The 17,535-nt window shown below is 52.4% G+C and overlaps 8 protein-coding genes across 8 annotated transcripts; 3 read left to right on the top strand and 5 right to left on the bottom strand.

The window, feature by feature from the left end:
- Window positions 1–137: 137 nt before the first annotated feature.
- On the top strand, window positions 138–1,955 carry AYO21_10112 (hypothetical protein; the record flags this gene model as incomplete). Its single annotated transcript, XM_022660036.1, has 1 exon — window positions 138–1,955. The coding sequence occupies one exon, from the start codon at window positions 138–140 to the stop codon at window positions 1,953–1,955; it is 1,818 nt and encodes a 605-aa protein (XP_022507670.1).
- Window positions 1,956–3,011: 1,056 nt separating this feature from the next.
- AYO21_10113 (hypothetical protein) lies at window positions 3,012–4,214 on the bottom strand (the record flags this gene model as incomplete). Its single annotated transcript, XM_022660037.1, has 4 exons — window positions 3,012–3,831; window positions 3,888–3,980; window positions 4,033–4,076; window positions 4,146–4,214. The coding sequence occupies 4 exons, from the start codon at window positions 4,212–4,214 to the stop codon at window positions 3,012–3,014; spliced, it is 1,026 nt and encodes a 341-aa protein (XP_022507671.1).
- Window positions 4,215–5,194: 980 nt separating this feature from the next.
- Window positions 5,195–6,453, bottom strand: AYO21_10114 (hypothetical protein; the record flags this gene model as incomplete). The annotated part of the gene is made up of 5 exons (XM_022660038.1): window positions 5,195–5,469; window positions 5,517–5,784; window positions 5,833–6,086; window positions 6,160–6,286; window positions 6,394–6,453. The coding sequence occupies 5 exons, from the start codon at window positions 6,451–6,453 to the stop codon at window positions 5,195–5,197; spliced, it is 984 nt and encodes a 327-aa protein (XP_022507672.1).
- Window positions 6,454–7,440: 987 nt separating this feature from the next.
- AYO21_10115 (hypothetical protein) lies at window positions 7,441–8,625 on the top strand (the record flags this gene model as incomplete). The annotated part of the gene is made up of 1 exon (XM_022660039.1): window positions 7,441–8,625. The coding sequence occupies one exon, from the start codon at window positions 7,441–7,443 to the stop codon at window positions 8,623–8,625; it is 1,185 nt and encodes a 394-aa protein (XP_022507673.1).
- A 414-nt stretch (window positions 8,626–9,039) lies between these two features.
- On the bottom strand, window positions 9,040–10,689 carry AYO21_10116 (hypothetical protein; the record flags this gene model as incomplete). Its single annotated transcript, XM_022660040.1, has 2 exons — window positions 9,040–9,534; window positions 9,595–10,689. 2 exons carry the CDS (start codon window positions 10,687–10,689, stop codon window positions 9,040–9,042), a joined length of 1,590 nt encoding a protein of 529 aa, XP_022507674.1.
- Window positions 10,690–11,241: 552 nt separating this feature from the next.
- On the bottom strand, window positions 11,242–12,810 carry AYO21_10117 (hypothetical protein; the record flags this gene model as incomplete). The annotated part of the gene is made up of 4 exons (XM_022660041.1): window positions 11,242–11,453; window positions 11,501–11,579; window positions 11,622–12,374; window positions 12,610–12,810. The coding sequence occupies 4 exons, from the start codon at window positions 12,808–12,810 to the stop codon at window positions 11,242–11,244; spliced, it is 1,245 nt and encodes a 414-aa protein (XP_022507675.1).
- An 846-nt stretch (window positions 12,811–13,656) lies between these two features.
- AYO21_10118 (hypothetical protein) lies at window positions 13,657–15,419 on the bottom strand (the record flags this gene model as incomplete). The annotated part of the gene is made up of 2 exons (XM_022660042.1): window positions 13,657–14,375; window positions 14,423–15,419. 2 exons carry the CDS (start codon window positions 15,417–15,419, stop codon window positions 13,657–13,659), a joined length of 1,716 nt encoding a protein of 571 aa, XP_022507676.1.
- An 877-nt stretch (window positions 15,420–16,296) lies between these two features.
- AYO21_10119 (hypothetical protein) lies at window positions 16,297–17,142 on the top strand (the record flags this gene model as incomplete). Its single annotated transcript, XM_022660043.1, has 1 exon — window positions 16,297–17,142. The coding sequence occupies one exon, from the start codon at window positions 16,297–16,299 to the stop codon at window positions 17,140–17,142; it is 846 nt and encodes a 281-aa protein (XP_022507677.1).
- Between the last annotated feature and the right edge of the window lie 393 nt (window positions 17,143–17,535).

The following is a 17,535-nucleotide window of genomic DNA, read 5'->3' on the forward strand; positions in this document are numbered from 1 at the left end:
CCATCTTTACCCCAAATAACTTTTCACCTTCCACTTATGTTCACGTTTCTGCCGTCATATTGTTAGTTGACCTCTTGCACCGACTTGGATAGCAAGGCCCCTTGCATAGATCACCTCTCAGACGCCATGTCTGACAGATGCCACGTCTTCCTCCTGCCCTGATCCACGAGGCGACCTCCCAGAACCCGCTCCTTACGCCTCTCCTTCGAGTATGTCGAGACCTTCCCTCTGCTCGCAACGAGCTTCGGTGGCTTCAAGAACACGCCCGTGATGTCGTGGATGCAAAGAGATATGCTAGTCATGAGACCACAAACAACCTCTCGCTACCTGGACTGGATGCGACTGAAGAGGTGGGCTCTTCCCACCGAGCGACTGCGTGGTCCGATGATGTAAAGATCGAAGATGGCCGCAGACCTTGGAACCCGTCACAACGGCATCCGACCATTAGGAAAACCTTTGGTGGACGACGAATCAGGAAAGTCGCTACAATTCCTACAGAACCTGTTCTTTCAGCATCGACGCCTGAAACGCAGTCTGTGCAGATTCGAAAGCACGAGGTCGGAGGAACTGCCCACTTGGAAGCAGAACTGCAAAAGTTGACGGTACGCAAGATCAGGGGTCAAACTGACCGCACGGGAACCGAGGCCTACAATGTTGGCAGCATCACTACCGTGAAGGCAGAAGGGACAAGACCTAGTATCCGGAAGGTACCATTACAGAATGAACAGAGCACTGTCCACACTCAAACCAACGTGAATGTCACATCATTGCATGACAAGAGTGACCGTGGATTGCGAATAGCCCCTTCGTCCGACGCTGATCTGGTCAATGGCGAAGCAAGCAAGCATAAACAGGTGCAAAAGGTCCTGACGCACAATGTGGGTAAGAGATCTAAAGGCATGCCACTCCAATACATTATGGGCAACCAGCCATTCGGCAACCTCGACATACTATGTCGGCGTGGTGTCTTAATTCCAAGGCCAGAGACAGAGATGTACACGGAAAAGGCGGCCAACTTGCTATTGTCGGCACTTGCCTCTACACGTCTCTCGACTGGTTCTGGGCTGCAAAGTCGGAAGAAGTTCCGGATTCTGGACCTGTGTACAGGAACCGGATGCATAGCCCTGCTCCTCCATTCGATACTCAAGCCACCCGTCAAAGCCTCTGGTTACAACTCGGTCAACGCACCAGATATAAGTGTCGAGATTCTTGGACTCGATAACAACCCCCTTGCCATTTCTCTGGCTCGGAAGAATCTAGCACACAATATGAGACAGAAGCTGCTACATCCCGATGCCGGTAATGACGTGTCCTTCCAGAACATAGATGTGTTGGGTTTGGCAAAGAAAGGCGGTGACGGGGAGGATAAGCAGCACCAAATCAGCAAGATCCTCAACGAAGTTACATCTGACGTGGGCAGCGAGGAGAAGAATAGCTCCTCGCCACCTCTGTCATGGGACATGATCATTGCCAATCCTCCCTATGTCGGCCCCAAGGATTACGAGCCTGGCGGAAAGACAGAGCCGAGCGTGCGAAACTACGAGCCCAAGGAGGCGCTCGTTCCCACCTTTGGTCGAGGCGAAGACTGGCACCGTTACCAATCACCTTCGATCCTTTTAGCCGACCTGTTTTACTGGCCGCTGATGCGCATCGCGAGAGCCGTCGGCGCCAAAGTCCTAGTCATGGAAGTCGGTGACTCGTCACAAGCGTCCCGCGTGTGCAAGCAGTTCTTCCAGAACTACAGCTCGCCCGCGGTTTTCGAGCAGCTCACGCCACGCCTCGAGACATGGAGAGATGACGGCTCTATCAGGATCCTCCCAACCCAGACGTCTCCCAGTTTTGACGCCGATTTCGAAAACGCCACCGACCCAAGCGTCTCGGATCGGGCGGTCGTCGTGTGGACGAAGGACATGGCCGACTGGCGCCGTGACAGCCAACCCCGGTTGCTGTCTTGAAGTTGACAAGATCCTTTCCTTGATTTGGACGGTGAAAAGGGGTGGCACCTGACCGAGTTTAGGAAGCTTTGACAGGTGAGAAAGAGAGAAGACAGGGATGGGCGGCTGATACAAGACAGAAATGGTATCAATGGCCTGCCTCTTCTTTGGGAAGGAAAGGAGATGATGGGTCGCCATTATGAGAGCGAGTCAAGTCAGAGCAAGACGGTCTGTCTCGTGTTCATCACCTGTGCATACGAGGATGATATATGTGTATATAGTAGACCACAATCAATATCCATAACTCGTTCGTCATCTTTTCGTGGTCCATGTCCCCCGCCCCCCTTTTCCCCAACCGCAAGGCCTCTGCGCCAAACGCATTTGTAGATAGATAGAGACAGAAAGGTCGAGGCATAAACACGTAGGTAGATAGATGCCTAGCACTCAACAGACAACCACCCTCCCCTCCCCTCCGTGTTCCCCTCCCCTTTCCCCTTGATGTGCTCGTTTGCGCAAGAGTATAAGCCAAATTAAAACCGCCCCCTTTCCTTTCCTTCCCCTCCTCTCACCGTCGCCTCTCCATTCTTCCATTCCACCCAGGAGGCAGAACCTCCTATCCTCAGGCCAGAGAAACGCCACTCCCCGTGCGCGATGCGCAAAAGAACCCCCAAACTCAAAACGCAGACGAACAGACCAACCAAGAACACAAAAACAAAAGCCCCCCTCTCCCTTTTTTTCTCTCCAAGTTTCCCCCACCATTTACTTCTCCTCAACATCGCTAGGGGTTGGTTGACAACCTCGCCGGTCGATACTGGGAGTGATGCTAGATAGATAGATAGAGACAGACAGTGGACAATAGACGCTCAGATTTCCGCCCAATAAATAACAAGGAAATTGCTCCAATCAAAATCCAGAATTCGGGTCGACATGAGCCCAAGGGTGGAAAACCAACAGTGGGCGGCGTGGCGTAGCGCGCGGGCGCCGCTCCCATTTTCCCCCTCTCCTCCTTCTCCAGAATCATCCTTCACAATCCACGTAGAATGATAGAGAGGAGAGGTGGCGAAATCATAAGTCATCTCATCTTGCATTATCGGGTTTCCTCGCATATACAATGTTCATGCGGTGAATGGCATGAACCTTGGGATTCCGCAGTTCATTCCGGACAGTGGCGCACAGGGCTCTGACTTCGTCGGCGGTCCACCCCAACACACTCGTCAGCAACCTCAGTGTCCAGTTCTCCAGGCCTGTTTCGATATGTGCTCTGCACCACTGACCAAGTTGCTTGAAGTTAGGGTCCTTCGGCCACGGTCCGATGGGCCACTTGTATCGGCGCTCTGTAACGGATTCGAAGCCTGCATTGACCATGTGTTGGTTCATGGTCTCCAGGACCTGCAATTCCCGCTTCAGCTTGGCATGACACTCGGGGCCGACCTTGTTCCATGCTACAATGCCACCGTCCGGAGGGATACTGTTGTCGTCGCTGGTGAATTGCGCCGAGTATTCCGCCTGCTCGAGCCACCCGCCGGGCTTAAGACAGCGCATGCATTGCGCGTACAAGGCCGGCCAGTCCTGAATGGTGCCATGAAGACCGCGAATATGAATGAGATCGAAGAAGTTGGAGTCGTACGTCCATTCACATTCCATGTCATCAATCTCGAATCGTACGTTAGGCGGCACCCACGTGGGTTGAATTGGAGAGAGGTCTGTCCCGGTGACCACGGCCGAAGGGTATATGTCAGCGACATCGATGGCCCAGGCCCCAGTGCCAGTGCCGAGATCGAGGATCTGAGATGGATTGGGATTGATGGGCGCGAGGAAGAGGCGGTTGTTGAGGGTTTTCAGATACAGGTTGTGGCCGATATCATGGTGCTGATTAGCCTCCTCGTCGTTCGAGCCCCTATAGCAAGAGCGTAAGCAATTGGCGATAGAGACATGTATGTGCTGATAGCATACCAGTACTTCCCATCCTTAAAGGCGTGGTAGGTCCGCCCATTTTCTACGCGGTAGTCCCTTATCCACGACGATATAGAGGTGGTTTCAGTCAAGCTGCGACATGTCAACTCCAACCATAGCCAAAGAGGCCAAAGAAATCACTCACGCTTCGTCTCCATATGCCGAGTCATTATCACCGTCTTCCAGGTCCTATAAGAGGCGCTTGTTAAGGATGCCTATCCGGAAATATGCCGCGAAACCATCTGAACATTGACTTACAGGATCGGCGGTTATTCGACTGGAGCGGTGACTTTCGGTGTCGGTGTTGTCATCTCCCTCTGGACACATAGTGGCCAAATGGAGCTCACAGCTTGCTGACTCAATGTCTTTCCCTAGGCCTGGTGTATACCTAGATAAGGTATCTCGCAAGTGGACTGTTATGTGACAAGGGTGTGTACAAGGGAAAGGCGGAACAAGGCCCCAGCTCGCGTGATGTGCGTCACGAAAATTGTAAAAGGAAATTGGAAATGGTCTCGGGCACAGGGGGGTGTGGAACCCCTCTAATTTTGGCCAGATTGGGACAGAGAGAAGTCTGTGCTTATTATTCCATTGAGTTTCAAAACGTTGACTGTTGAACGGGCCGAACCGATATTGTTTTGGATGTTGACAATAGTGCTCACCATGCTTGGGAAACGCGTAGGAGAGGCCCTCTCAGCCATGGGACGGTGAAGAGAAGAGAAGTCAGAAGGGGGCGAACAAGTTTTAATCAGTTTCTGGCGGGCAGTTGTCGAATTCCATCCTGGGGCGCTGGGGGATTTGTTGCGGGGCACAACGTTGAGATGCCGAACGGGACCATTTGTCTGCCGTAACGGATGGAGCAGAGATGCCCGCTTTCTCGACCTGGTGGGTGACCGGTCTCGACTCGTCGCGGTAGCTAGTAAATACCGTCAGTAGGATCTTCCAACAGAGTTTGTAAGACGTGTCTAGTCGGAACATGAAGTCGCTTTGATTTGTCTCCGGAGGTTCCAGAGCCTCGCTAGTGCAGGGTGGAGGCGGGAAGCGGGATGGCGTCTGGAGACGGTCAAAGCCACAGCAATCCTCCGGCACGTGTTGTCTGAGGGCGGGGAGCTGCGAGGCTAGAAAAACGACCTGCAGGCTTGTGAGGCAGTGAGGTTGATTGGGCGTCGGTTCGGAGGATGTGCAAGTAGGTGATGCTTGGCTGTTGGATTCAGCTCTGTCTTGTCACCCTCTGCCGCTGTAGCGCATGCATGAGGGATTATGAAACCCGAGGTATTGAGCGGGTTGGGGGAATTGTCCTCGTGTAAAGCCTACTCCAACACGAATCTAGCTCCCTCCACGGCCCTCTCCATCATCTCGTGGGCAACAGTGAGATTGGGGAAGGCATGGAAATAGTGAGGAAGACCATGGTAATAATCGAGCTTGCTTTTAACCCCGCTCTCTTTGAGTCTGTAGTCCAAGACAACTCCGTCGTCTCGAAAGCAGTCCTTTTCCGCATTGACGATATAGCACGGAGGGAATTTGGATAGGTCGTCCGCGAGACAGATAAGGTGTCGTGGGCTGTCAAAGTCGATGTCAAAATGGGCTGTGCAGGGTCAGTGAAAGATACAACACGGTGCGAATGGCACTTACACCAGATGAATTTGGCAAGCTCAAGACCAAACACGGGAGTGCCAGCGTGCCCATTGTCTTCCCATGAGCTGTACATATGCTTGTATTTTCCCTTGTAATTCCAGGAAAGGGTTACGCCAAACAGGAGGATGCAGCCAGTGATGGACGTATGATCACCCTCGGACATGAAGCGGTATGCTACTTCTGCTGCGAGCATTGCACCAGCGGAACCGCCGCATACGAGTGTCTTGGTCGGATCATCTCCTAACTCTTTGGCTCTGCTGCGACACTGGTCGAGTCAGAACTCTGAGATGTACCATGTGGAGCGTCTTCTTACCCAAGGCACCGCCTGGCTAGCGAGATTGATGATGTCGTCAAGTTTGACTTTGGGAACTTTGGGATAGTCGACACTGATGACCAGGCATGGTACTTTGGCGGCGAATATCCGGCAATGGGCGTCCTCGGTGTCAAGATTGCCAGCAATGAATCCTCCACCAGGAAAGTAGATCATGAGAGGCAACGGTTTGTCTGAGGCCGGCTTGTAAATTCGGACAGGGAGGTCACCATGTTGGCTGTCAGTCTGCTCATCCCCTGAACGGTGCTTGTTAGACATGGTCCCCTGTATCAATTGTTCGATGGTCAGTTCAACCGCAGGTGCACTCACAGACTTTCAGTTCTTCAGGTAACGGTGGCCATTGCTTCGCAAGCCCGGCAAAGACGGCATCATACGTGGGAACATCAATAGACCAATCGCCTGTCATGATATACCGGCCGCCAGATGCGTCCTCGAGCTGGAAAACTGTCAGTTGGCCTGACGATGTGGTATGCGGGGTTCGTCTTTCAGCGAAAATGGCATTTGTTGAGGAGCGAACACGAGTCAACGAGAGAAGATGCTCACTGCCAGCCATTCTGGTCGGTAGCCTTCTCTAGGCCAGTTCTTGTTGGGCTCTGCTGCCATGGTTTGTAGGAGTTCTCGGTAATAAAGACTGTGCGACAACTGCCCGGAAGTGAAAGATGGCACCAGCAGCGGACAACTGAGCAAGTGAAAAAGGGTAGATGCGCCACAAATGTCGACCTTCCAAAACTGGACTACTGGACTACTGGACTCGAGCCACAATCCATCAAACTCGGTGTAGCCGTGAGATAACAGACTAATATAATCTGAAATACCCAATATTACGGCGACGAATCACCCGTGTCTTGTAAACAAGCATCGTGAAAGCACAAACAGCAAAGCCATAGATGATTTGTGGAGAGCTGATGGCTTCATCTCAAGTAGAAATAAATAAGATAAATAAGACAAGGGAAATCTATCCAGTCGTGCCAGTCCAAATGGTGACATCGTGGTGATGGTTTCGCGGCGCACATCTTCATTCTCCAGCAAGACAGTCGCCGCAACATGTTCACCTTCTGCGGCTGCCCGTCTCCTTCAAAACTGAACACAATCCTACCTCATCCACCTCTCACTCGACTCATTCCAATGTAGCCAGCATCAATGTCTCCCACGAATCAGGACAATAGCGACCTCATCTGGGGATTCATCATCGTTATCATCCTCTATTTGATCATCGCCTTGCCGTTCGTGTGTTGTACGTGGGGTTGTCTGTATGTCCTGCTGTGGGCTTTGAACCAAATGTGAAGAAACTGTTATCACCATTCACATAGCACAGCGTCAATTTCCAGTCAACATAACAAAGGGTGGTGTCTGTCTCGATGAACTTCATCTGGTGGACACAGGAGAAAGAGCAAAAGAGCAAAAGAAAATGCACTGTTATGCACAACACTTTGCGCCACCGTACTACGAACACCCATCCGACAACTACGGCATGCGACGCGGCAATGCATGCAATTTACGAGGAACCTCGGCCTGTGACTTCAAAAAGAACCCTTCTTATGCAAGTATCATATCAAGTATAGAGATACAGTCTACGGAACCAACAACGAGATGGCTGACCAAGAGCCGTCTGGCAGCATTGCGCCTCCGCCTTCAGCTACCCCTACTCCCCCACCAACAACCATGGAATATCCATTTGCAACCTCACCCGATATCCTCCGCACGCACCAGAAGGACGCCTACATCACAGGAAGCATCTCGTCGCAAGCATCCACGATCCTGCGCGCCCTCCTCGGCGCTCGTTTCGCACACAAATACTCCGAAGCCACAAACCAACTCTCCGAACTCCTTTACCTCTGCATAACTACACTTCTGGGAAACCGGACGCTGGGCGAGGAATATTGCGACGTGATCCAGGTGGAGGACGACACATTAAGACTTGCAGGCCTGGGAAGAAGAGTCGGGTACATCGCCAGTGTGGTGTTTGCGCCCTGGATTCTGGGAAAATCTCTCCCTGCGCTGAGGAGAAGGCTGAGGAGTAAACTCGAGTGGAACATCGAACATGCCAAACAGAAACAGCAGCATAGTAACTCCAGACGCTCACCTTCACCCAGGAGCCTCAAGTTACAAGAATACATCCTCAAACACCTCGACACTCTGACCTCCCTCCAGCCCATCTACGCCCTTAGTCTCGCAGTCTTCTACTTCACGGGGGCGTACTACCACATCGCCAAGCGACTGTTTGGGCTGCGATACGTCTTCACGAAACAGATCAAGCCTAACGAAGAGCGGGTCGGGTACGAAGTCTTGGGGGTACTGCTCGTGCTCCAAATGGCCGTGCAGTCGGTGCTGCACGTCCGAGAGACATACATGGACGCGACAGCGTCCACAACAGGGGGAGAGACAGCGGGGCATGCCAGCACGGCGGCCATGCTCGCTAACGGGATCGAGATCCCGATCCCCTCGAGCCTCGAGACCTCTTCGACCGGCCAACTGCTTTCGGCCGTCTCCGTACCCTCCCATCTCCCACCGGGACTGTCGGCGAACACGGCGACCCCGATCCTCGACGCCCCGCGCTACGGCCTCGAGGAGCACGACGAGACCATGGCCTGGATCCCCGCCGGCCACCAGCGCAAATGCACCCTGTGTCTCGAGCCGTTCCGCGACCCGAGCGTGACCACGTGCGGCCACGTCTTTTGCTGGACCTGCGTGCAGGACTGGGTCAAGGAAAAGGCAGAGTGTCCCTTGTGCAGACAGAGCGTGCTTAGCCAGAAGGTCCTGCCGCTGAGAGGGTAAAGCGTGGATCGTCTACATAGCATGTCGATGAGGCGACATGAGCGATGGATGTATTGTACAATAATGAATTCTTGAGACGGCCACTAGAGTGACTTTACACTTATCCATCCATCCATCCATCCATGCGTGCGTGCATACATGAATTGGGTTAATCCATTTTCTTCTTGCTTCATTATGCTGTCCCAGAGTTCCGAGTTTAACAGTGCAAATCATCATGCCGGTCTACCTCGCAATGTACGTAAGTATGTACCTCTTACAAGCCGAGAGGCAGTATATATCCATTGATTCCATTTTCCTACGCCGGGTAATTCGCCATGTCCACGGAACGATCGTCCTCAGCGACTCAATCAATAGTGTAGTGCACTCTCCCTCAAAGGACGGCCGGGCAAATTATGACTGTGGTGAGGCAGACCACTAAGCCAACGCGACGGCACCTTCTTTCTTTCCCACGCGAGGGCTCTCGACATCATCCTCGCCTTCGTCACTGATCAAGCCTTCGAGCTCAAACTCCTCGGCGTCCCGGACCTGCTGGCTAGCGGTGCCTCGATGTCGGGGTATTCTCGCGCTGCCGTTCACGGGGCCATTAGCCCCTCCGTTCATCCCGACACCCGAGAGGGTGGACATCTTTCTTGTGTGCTGTCCACCGAGACCACTGGGCCCGGCAATACTCAGGCTCCTCCCGGAACCGGAACCGCCTGCGCCATAAGAGGAGCGCACTCCGTTGCTCTCGTCATCCGGCCATGCATGGCTCGCGTAGACGTACAGCAAGATGTTCACAAACAGATAGAGTAAGAAGGCGATGCTGTAGAGGATCAGGATGTAGGAGACATGCGTGACGTCCGCGTCGGAGAGAAGGTGCATTTGTTCCTCGGTCGCGCCCATGAAGAGGAAGCCGGAGGCATACAGGAGCTGTACACAACACCCATTAGCAGACCGTAACATGAATGAAGGGGAAATGCAGAGACTCACGAATGGAGGCAAGTGCTGCCAGCTGTTAACCTCGCCTGAGCCACGGCTGTCCTTGAGCAAGAAGGAAATCTCAACAATTCTCGCCGCACCCGCAGCCATCAAGGTGTATCCAAACACCGTATGCACCATGGTGCTCAGAGGGAGATCCTGGGGGTGCGCGCTCATGGCCCAGCCTGTCATGAGGATTACCAGCCCGGGCAGGATATTTCTTTTTGGTCGTCCGTTCCTCGATCTCGACAGCCAAACGCCCAGCAAGCCCGCGCACCACCAAACGATCCCCATGCTCGTGTGCTGCAGATCGTTCTTGACCCACGGATGGCCCCAGCGGTGTTCTGTAAACGTGTTGACACAGCCCCATGCGGCGATCACGCAGCTGTCGAAAAACTCCTGGCTTCTGCCCGTCCTCCTCAACCATGCTTGACCCACGAGTAGGAGGAGAGTCATGATGATGCCGTACGCGATGAACGCCGACCCCATGATGAAGTGCGCCAAACACTGTCCCAGATGGTCGCCTCGACAGTATCCCATGGCGACGATACCTCCAAAGAGCATTTGCGCCCATGCGACAATGGGCATTAATTTTCCCAACCAGCCGTGGATCATGACCACACCTCTCCGCCCACCTCTTCCCATTTTTCCCCCAAATACCCGCCCTATCCACCCTTTCTTCTCTTCCAGATGCAACTTCAAACCGACACCTAGGCCAACCTGAATGAGGAGCATCAACACCAGGCTATTGGCAAAACTCGCGTGGATGTTCGGGTGACGAAATTGTCGCCCTTTGTGCATATGTCCCAAGAAATAGGCAACGGTCGCGATAACCGTGCCTACGATTTGTAAAGGAACATGCCAACGACTCTTGATGATTCCCAGAACCATGCCATAGGGAAAGATCATGCCAAATGACACAATCATGAGGAGGATGTGAATCCATAGCCGGCTATCCAGGGGATCAGGAGAGACGGCCTCTCCTTCGGGAATCTTGTCCGTGTGGCCGCCATGAGCCGACACAGATGAAGCGAATAAAATGAGGGGGAGTAGATATAGGAGGGGAGTTGGTTGCTGATCTCGTCGCAGGATCCGTGGGAAATACATCGCGAACCGGACGGTGCTGTGAGACGGGGGACGAGGGGAGACTCTCGACGAAGTTGATGGGGCAGTTGTTGCCAGTCAGGGGCTGAAGTACATTGTACAAGGATGCTAGATTAGCAGATTGACGATTTATGAGGCGGAAAGAGAGAAACCATCGGCTGATATAATGCTCGATTCACGTCCACGCCGCATGCGCAATAATGGCACAATGGATTGTCGTGCTGGGAAAAGATGTTGCCTCTCCACAAATGGCCGGTTCATGCCGGTCCATCACGCTACATGTCTTCTCCACTTTTCATGCGTTATACATAGCGAAACGTGTACCGTAATCGTCAATGGAATTGGTATCATTCGATAGAAGATGCCAACTAGTCTGGCAGATGAGGTTTGCTCGGACATTTCTGGTAACAGGATAGGGAGAAACAATACTGCAGCGTCTGACGCATTTAAAGATATCTTCATATCTAGTGTAAGCTATACATCCGTCTTCGATAGACACTGATCCTGCGTGGCACCTCTGCTTCGTCCACCACCACGTTGCCAGATCAACCACATTCACGCTTGCTTGTCGACGTAGAATTTCTCGATCTCACAAGGGAGCTCGGCTTGTCCACAGGTCGAGCAGAAGAGGAATTGCATGCTGCAGATCGTCTCCAATCTCTCACACGTTGTCTTGTCTGTCCTGCTCGAGTTCGTGCATTCCAACGCATCTTGCTCACATTGAGCATTGCTTTCGAAGCATTCGACCTTGTTGGTAAATCTTTCAACTTTCGCACAGGAGTTCCTGCCCGAAACAATGCAGCCTCCCTCCGACCTTGAGCCAACGCTGATCCAAGCCGGATCCCGATACCACCGTTCGGGATCATCATCAAGACACTCTCCGACAGTAACAGCTAACAACAGGTCAGTGAATGTTTTCGACGCGCAGAGCAGACCTGGTACGAGCCTTTCCATCCTCTTTGGGAGACCACGTCCAGGATATATTTGGTAAGGTCGATGGCTGACGTGCGGACTGTATCGTGCTGGATCAGCAGCATCCTGCTTCCTTGCTCATCTCCGCTCTCTAACGCCTGGTCAACCCTCTCTGCCATTGCAGTGAAATTGTCAGGATCCATCCAGTCCCCGCTGTCAAACGCATACGAAATAACATGGTATCCAAGGTCTCTCATGTCGCTAAGACAACCGGTGTGGTTGCTGCATTGGAGGTAAGGCGGCCGCATGTATGCCGGATATTTGCCTAAGATGTTGGCGAGTGCCCTCTCGTTCTGAGCCATGTCGAGCCGGCGAGCTTGCGACCCCATCTCGTCCATGTTATCATGAGACCAAGTATGGGAGGCAATTTGGTGCCCCTCCTGGACCATACGCTTGATCACATCCGTCCACTTGCGCGTCGTGTCGATGGGACCTTTGCCATTGCTATTCCCTGTAATGAAGAAGGTTGCCTTTGCACCAGCTTCGTCGAGAATATCCAGCAGCTCATCGGTGTTTTGTGATGGACCATCGTCGTATGTAAGGGCAATAGTTTTAGGAACGTAGCAGTTGCGGATGGGCTGCCCATATGCGATCTGGCCTTCCTCTCCTCTTGGATCCACTGACATATTGTACCCTGCTGGAGTGGTGTCAGAGTCGCAAATGCCAAATTCTTGTTGGCAATTTACTGGGACAGCACAGAAATCAAGACCAGTCCCCTAAGCCGTGTCAGCAAAGCGACACATTTTCCAAGGAACAGCCACCAACGCAATAATTAAAGCGAGAACAACACTGCGGAAAGGGACAGGAGCTGTTGCCGTTCGATGGACCACATCTCTCCTGAGTGCACGTTCCAAAAGCTGGTTGGCACCCTTCGCCGCAGAATTCGCTGGTGATACCCTGCTTCGGTCAATACCTCATTCTTGCGTGGGACAACGAGACAAACACATAGACCATCTGAAGAACAACACTGTCCGGCACTGCAATGTTGTCCATCATGATTCGGACCACAATACTCGACGGTTGTAGCACGATTTGTGCCTTCACTTGCATCGCAGATTCTGCAGCGACGTCAGGTATCGTGAGAGTATATTGTCTTCCTGTAAACTTGCCCGTATCTCTCTTGACAGCCTTGACCGCAATAAAGCGTTCCATTACCTAGAAGGGATATCATCAGCTGTCGTCCGAATGATGTGAACAAAGGTGTGGTACCACAGAACCCCTATCAACAGTCAGAACAAATCTCGGGACATGGTTGACTCAACACACATATGATGAGCAGCACCATCCACTGCCAGGAGTATTTGGATCGCACGCCACTCCAGTCACATTTCCGCAAACGATTTGCTTCGGTTGCTCGCTCCCAGCGTTTAATAATGTAGATTGCTGGTCGCCAGAGTCAAGACTTGAGGGGGTTAGAGCATCAACGGGAGACGTCTCCTCTGCTTTGGCCAACCACACTGGTGCATGGAGAACAGCGAGCAGAAGGGAATGGGGTTTCATCGTGACGTGAAACTGCGTCGAGCTGGAAGGGGAACCAACGGCGTGCACAGAGAGAGTCAGCGCCTAAAGAGCAAATCGACGATATGAAATAATGAATGCAGCGGTATCGATGCAGGCGAGCTCGACAAAACTTCAGAACGAAGGATGACCAGTGCAATGATGGCGTAGACGGAGCAGAGAGAGATGAACACAGAGGAAAAAAGGTGTTAACTTGAACTGTCCAGGCCAGCGCCCACGTCGAAGGCGCGAGGCGCCCGCTCTCAAGGAGGATCATTTCCTGACAGCAGGAAGCGATGGCCGTCATGAGGCTCACCGGCAGAGCATCGCAACAGCAGGAGCAGACATCGTAGCTTCATTCCAAGTTTCCCATGTACTTGATTGCAGTGTCTTCGTCTCGCGTCAATTCGTCTCCCATAGTTGCTAAGCGAAGCAGTACAACTGTTCTAAAATTCCCGCAAGCATTATTTTATTTTTGAAGCCCCATCTAACCCAGACTGCTCATTGAAAAGATCCTGGTATATCGTTAGGGTTCCCCTTAGACTCTTCAGTGGGCGTCACTGGTACGGAATGGAATGCAGAGTCGGTGGCTTCGTGAGTGGATGTTGGTGTGAGGACGTGGCCGCCCTCGTGCTTTTGTTCAGCATCGCCGTTCAAATCAATTTTGTCAAAGCCATCAACGGGCGCCTGTGTTTCCGAGGAAGGGGATGCTACGCGGCCAGGATTCCGCGGCGGTAATGCTGGAGGGACACGTTTGGGAACTTCAACCACTCTCGCACGGGCCATGACTGGCACAGCTGTCGAGACCTCGACATCAGAATCTACGTCTGAGAATGACTCTCTGCGCTCCTGTGGCTCTTCAGCCGCGTCATCCACGAGTTGGCTGTGTTTCTTTGGAAAGTCAAGTCCTCTCATCGACGTCCGTCGAGGGCTGTTTCCAGCACTTTTCGTTTCGTCCTCATCCGTCTGGGTACCTCGATCGACACTAGCGAGGCTGTGAGTGCTTTCTCTCCAAGTCCGACTCCGAATTGAGCCATCGACACTTCGACGTGAGAAATGGGAGTAGATCGGGCTGGTGGGTGACGGCTTGAACTCGAAAGCATCTGCACTAGGCCGTTGGTGAGTTCCTGCCTCTCGGATATTCAATCCTTCAGCCTCCAGGGCTTTCACTCCATATGGATCTGGATCATCCTCGGCTGGGATACCAAAGGTACTTCCTCCTGTAGGCAGTCAGTAACCTGATTGAAGCCGGTTCGCTAACTCTCACCTGGTGGCATGATTTCCATGTCACTCGGAGCCGGAGCATCCGGGAGCAAGCTGTCATCTACCTCGTCACCTTGAGCCGCCTTCAAGGTGTCAAGAAGGACCTGGTACTGCTCAACAGGTGCATATCGAACCTTGCCAACAAGGATATCTGTGACGCTGATCTGTTCTCCATAGAACCTTGCATTTTCGTCGGTACGTTCAATAACAAGATTCCCTTCCAGGGCGACTCCAGCATAAAGACCGCGACTCTTCACGTATGACCAAATAGGAGCCTGGCGTTTGGTCAATTCAGTATCGAGAGCGCCACCGATTCCAACGGGGCCTGCTGCAACCCCGACCTCAGTCCCCAAGGTAGTCCTCCACTTTGTGAAAGCTCCCAAGGCTTCGTATGTGTTGATGACGAGTACTGTATCGTAGATGTCGACTCCTGCGAGGAACCCAAAGGAAAGATTTTGCGTCTGAATGCCACTGGGAGGACTCCATTCCCCAGTCTCTGGATGCCTGCCGACAAGAATGCCAGCACCGCCAGAGCCACCGAAGAGCCACCCGGTTCGCATGGTTGTGAATATAGCCAACCCGACAGCATTTTTTATGACACTCGCCGGAATCTTTTTCATAACCCTTTGTTTGCCTTGCGGGACACCCACCGTTGTTGCATTCCGCTCTTCCACTTTCTTGGCCTCCTTCTCTTCTATCTGCTCATAGAAGCCGTCCTTGCAGAACCCACGTAGAATCCGAGCCGCCTTTTCTGATTCTTTGTCTAAGGAGGTGGGCCAAAATGCTTCGGAACCGACTTTGTTTGACAATCGATTGACAGGGGCTCCCAGTTTGTCAACAACCGCATAGGCTTTGTTGAAACCTGGTTTGAGGGCCTTCTCGTAGGCGGTATTGGAATATCCTTTGGTTTTTTCCCACACTGTCGATGTCCCAGACGTTGTTCTGGTTGAGCTCTTGGTGATCGAAGTATCCAAGGCTGGACTCTGCGCCGGTTGCGCCATGGCACCGGGTCAGGTTTGCCAACGTGATAGTTTGGGGGGATTAGTCGACCGATGGTCAGGGTAAACAGCGCACGCAGGATGCTCTTACTGTGTGCGAGCAGGTCACTTGCAGAACAATTGGACTCGGTGATTGGGAGCCAGTAATCTAGGACGGTTCAGTGTCGCGCAGCCAACCTTTGAAATCTCGAGGACTATTTGGGCAGTTTGACCAGCCAGTAATCCGGTTGCTGCCGGGTACGCAATAAAAGAGTAAGAAGCAGACAGGCAGGGCAACTAAGTGGTTAGACGTCATTGGCCTTAAGCGCATTTGTTGTGGGTGGTTGCGGGCAGAGGCACATCTTAGTCAGGACGCCCGTGATGCCCAAGACCAGGCAAGCGGGCGAGCTAGAGCCCAGAGGTCGTGAGTTGGGGGCTTCCACGTGGGCCTAGTGAGCCTAGGAGCCTGGGGGTCTAGAGAGAGAGACACACCAAAAAAGGCTGCTGGTCTGACAAAATCACATGCCTTTGACGGCACGAGTTTGACTGTACTATCTCTGACTTGAGTAATTGCAAACTCCTATGCAAGACGACATTTCATCAGTACACGGCTGACTCGAGTTGATCTCATCTCTCAGTGTCCATGGGTCTTTGTGTTGAGAGCAAGCACATAACCTGACGCTTTCACCTGGCAAGCTGGTTGTCCTGCGTGTCAGAAGCCAGAGAAGCAAACAGAAGGTGCTGCACCTCGGCTCGTCAGAGAAACGTTTGTTCGACTAATCATATCTGAACGTTGGCAGAAACATTCAAAACAGTCTTCAATCCGTCGTCGAAACCCCAGCGAACCTCAACCTTCCACGAAATCAACTATTCGTTTCTTTTCTATAGCGATTAATTAGCCATGCCACCAATCCCACCTCTTTTCGTGCTTCAAGTTCCGCCGACGTTGAATGCTGGCTCAAATGCTCAAGGCGAGCAAGGGAACTTCATTTGCACCCAGGCCGCTCCTCAAGTATACCTCCTGTCCTTCTCCAGCCCGCCGGACAACCGCCTCACTCCCGCCTTCAATCAAACATTCCTGCTGGCACTTGACATTATCGAGCACCGTCTCCCTCGGGGAGTGGTCATAACGACCTCATCCATCACCAAGTTCTATTCCAATGGGCTGGACTTTGAGAATGCTATCAAGGACCCGACTTTCTTCCCAAACAGTCTTTATCCCTTGTGGCGTCGTTTGATCAGTTATCCAATGCCCACAGTGGCATTGATAAATGGCCATGCTTTCGCCGGCGGCTTGATGACCGCCATGATGCATGATTATCGCATCATGAACCCTCACAAGGGGTTTTTGTGCCTGAACGAGCTAGATTTTGGTGCAGCTCTTCAACCAGCCATGGCAACAGTGTTTCGAGTGAAGTTAAACATGACGACTTTCAGGAATATGGCTCTGGAGAGCAGAAGATTTCCCGCCCTGGAGGCCTTGAAAGAGGGCATCATTGATGGCGTTGGGGGTGTTGAAGAGACGCTCGCCTTCATTTCGGAGATGAAGCTGGCTCAGAAGGCTCAAGGAAAGTCATATGGTCTGATCAAGGAGGAACTATACCGAGAGGTGATCAAAGACCTAGACGAAGGCGCTGATACCCGCGCAAAGCTAGCCGCGAGAGATCTAGATCGCAACCGTCGGGGACTGGAATCCAGGAGAAGGGTCGACGAGTATCAGGCGGTGGTGCAAAAGGCGAAACTCTGATCACAAGCAGGCATCGGGTGTAACGACTGTTGAATGCGTCAGAGGTTATCCTCCGGAATGTTTTCGGGTTTGAGTGCCTATGTAACAGGATTGGGAACCGGCGAAAGTGGCAGGCTGCAGTGATTACCAGTTTAATGGCTGGGTTGATGAATCAGAGCCATCCTCCAATGCCTTGTGGTCCATCGTGCTGTGCTACACAGACATCGAGACTGGAAATACTATAGCCAGTTGGTACCGGATCCTGGTATTCTGTGACTAGCATCATTGAACGTTATCTATAACTCACCTGATTCTTCGTATACTCTCGTGCGATAGATAGTGATAACTACCGATATCCTGTTGATATGAGTATTGAGTAATTGCCAATTGGGGATACTCCGTATTATGTGCGAA

This window comes from Fonsecaea monophora (genome assembly GCF_001642475.1).
Source record: "Fonsecaea monophora strain CBS 269.37 chromosome Unknown Scaff110, whole genome shotgun sequence".
Classification (NCBI taxonomy): domain Eukaryota; kingdom Fungi; phylum Ascomycota; class Eurotiomycetes; order Chaetothyriales; family Herpotrichiellaceae; genus Fonsecaea; species Fonsecaea monophora.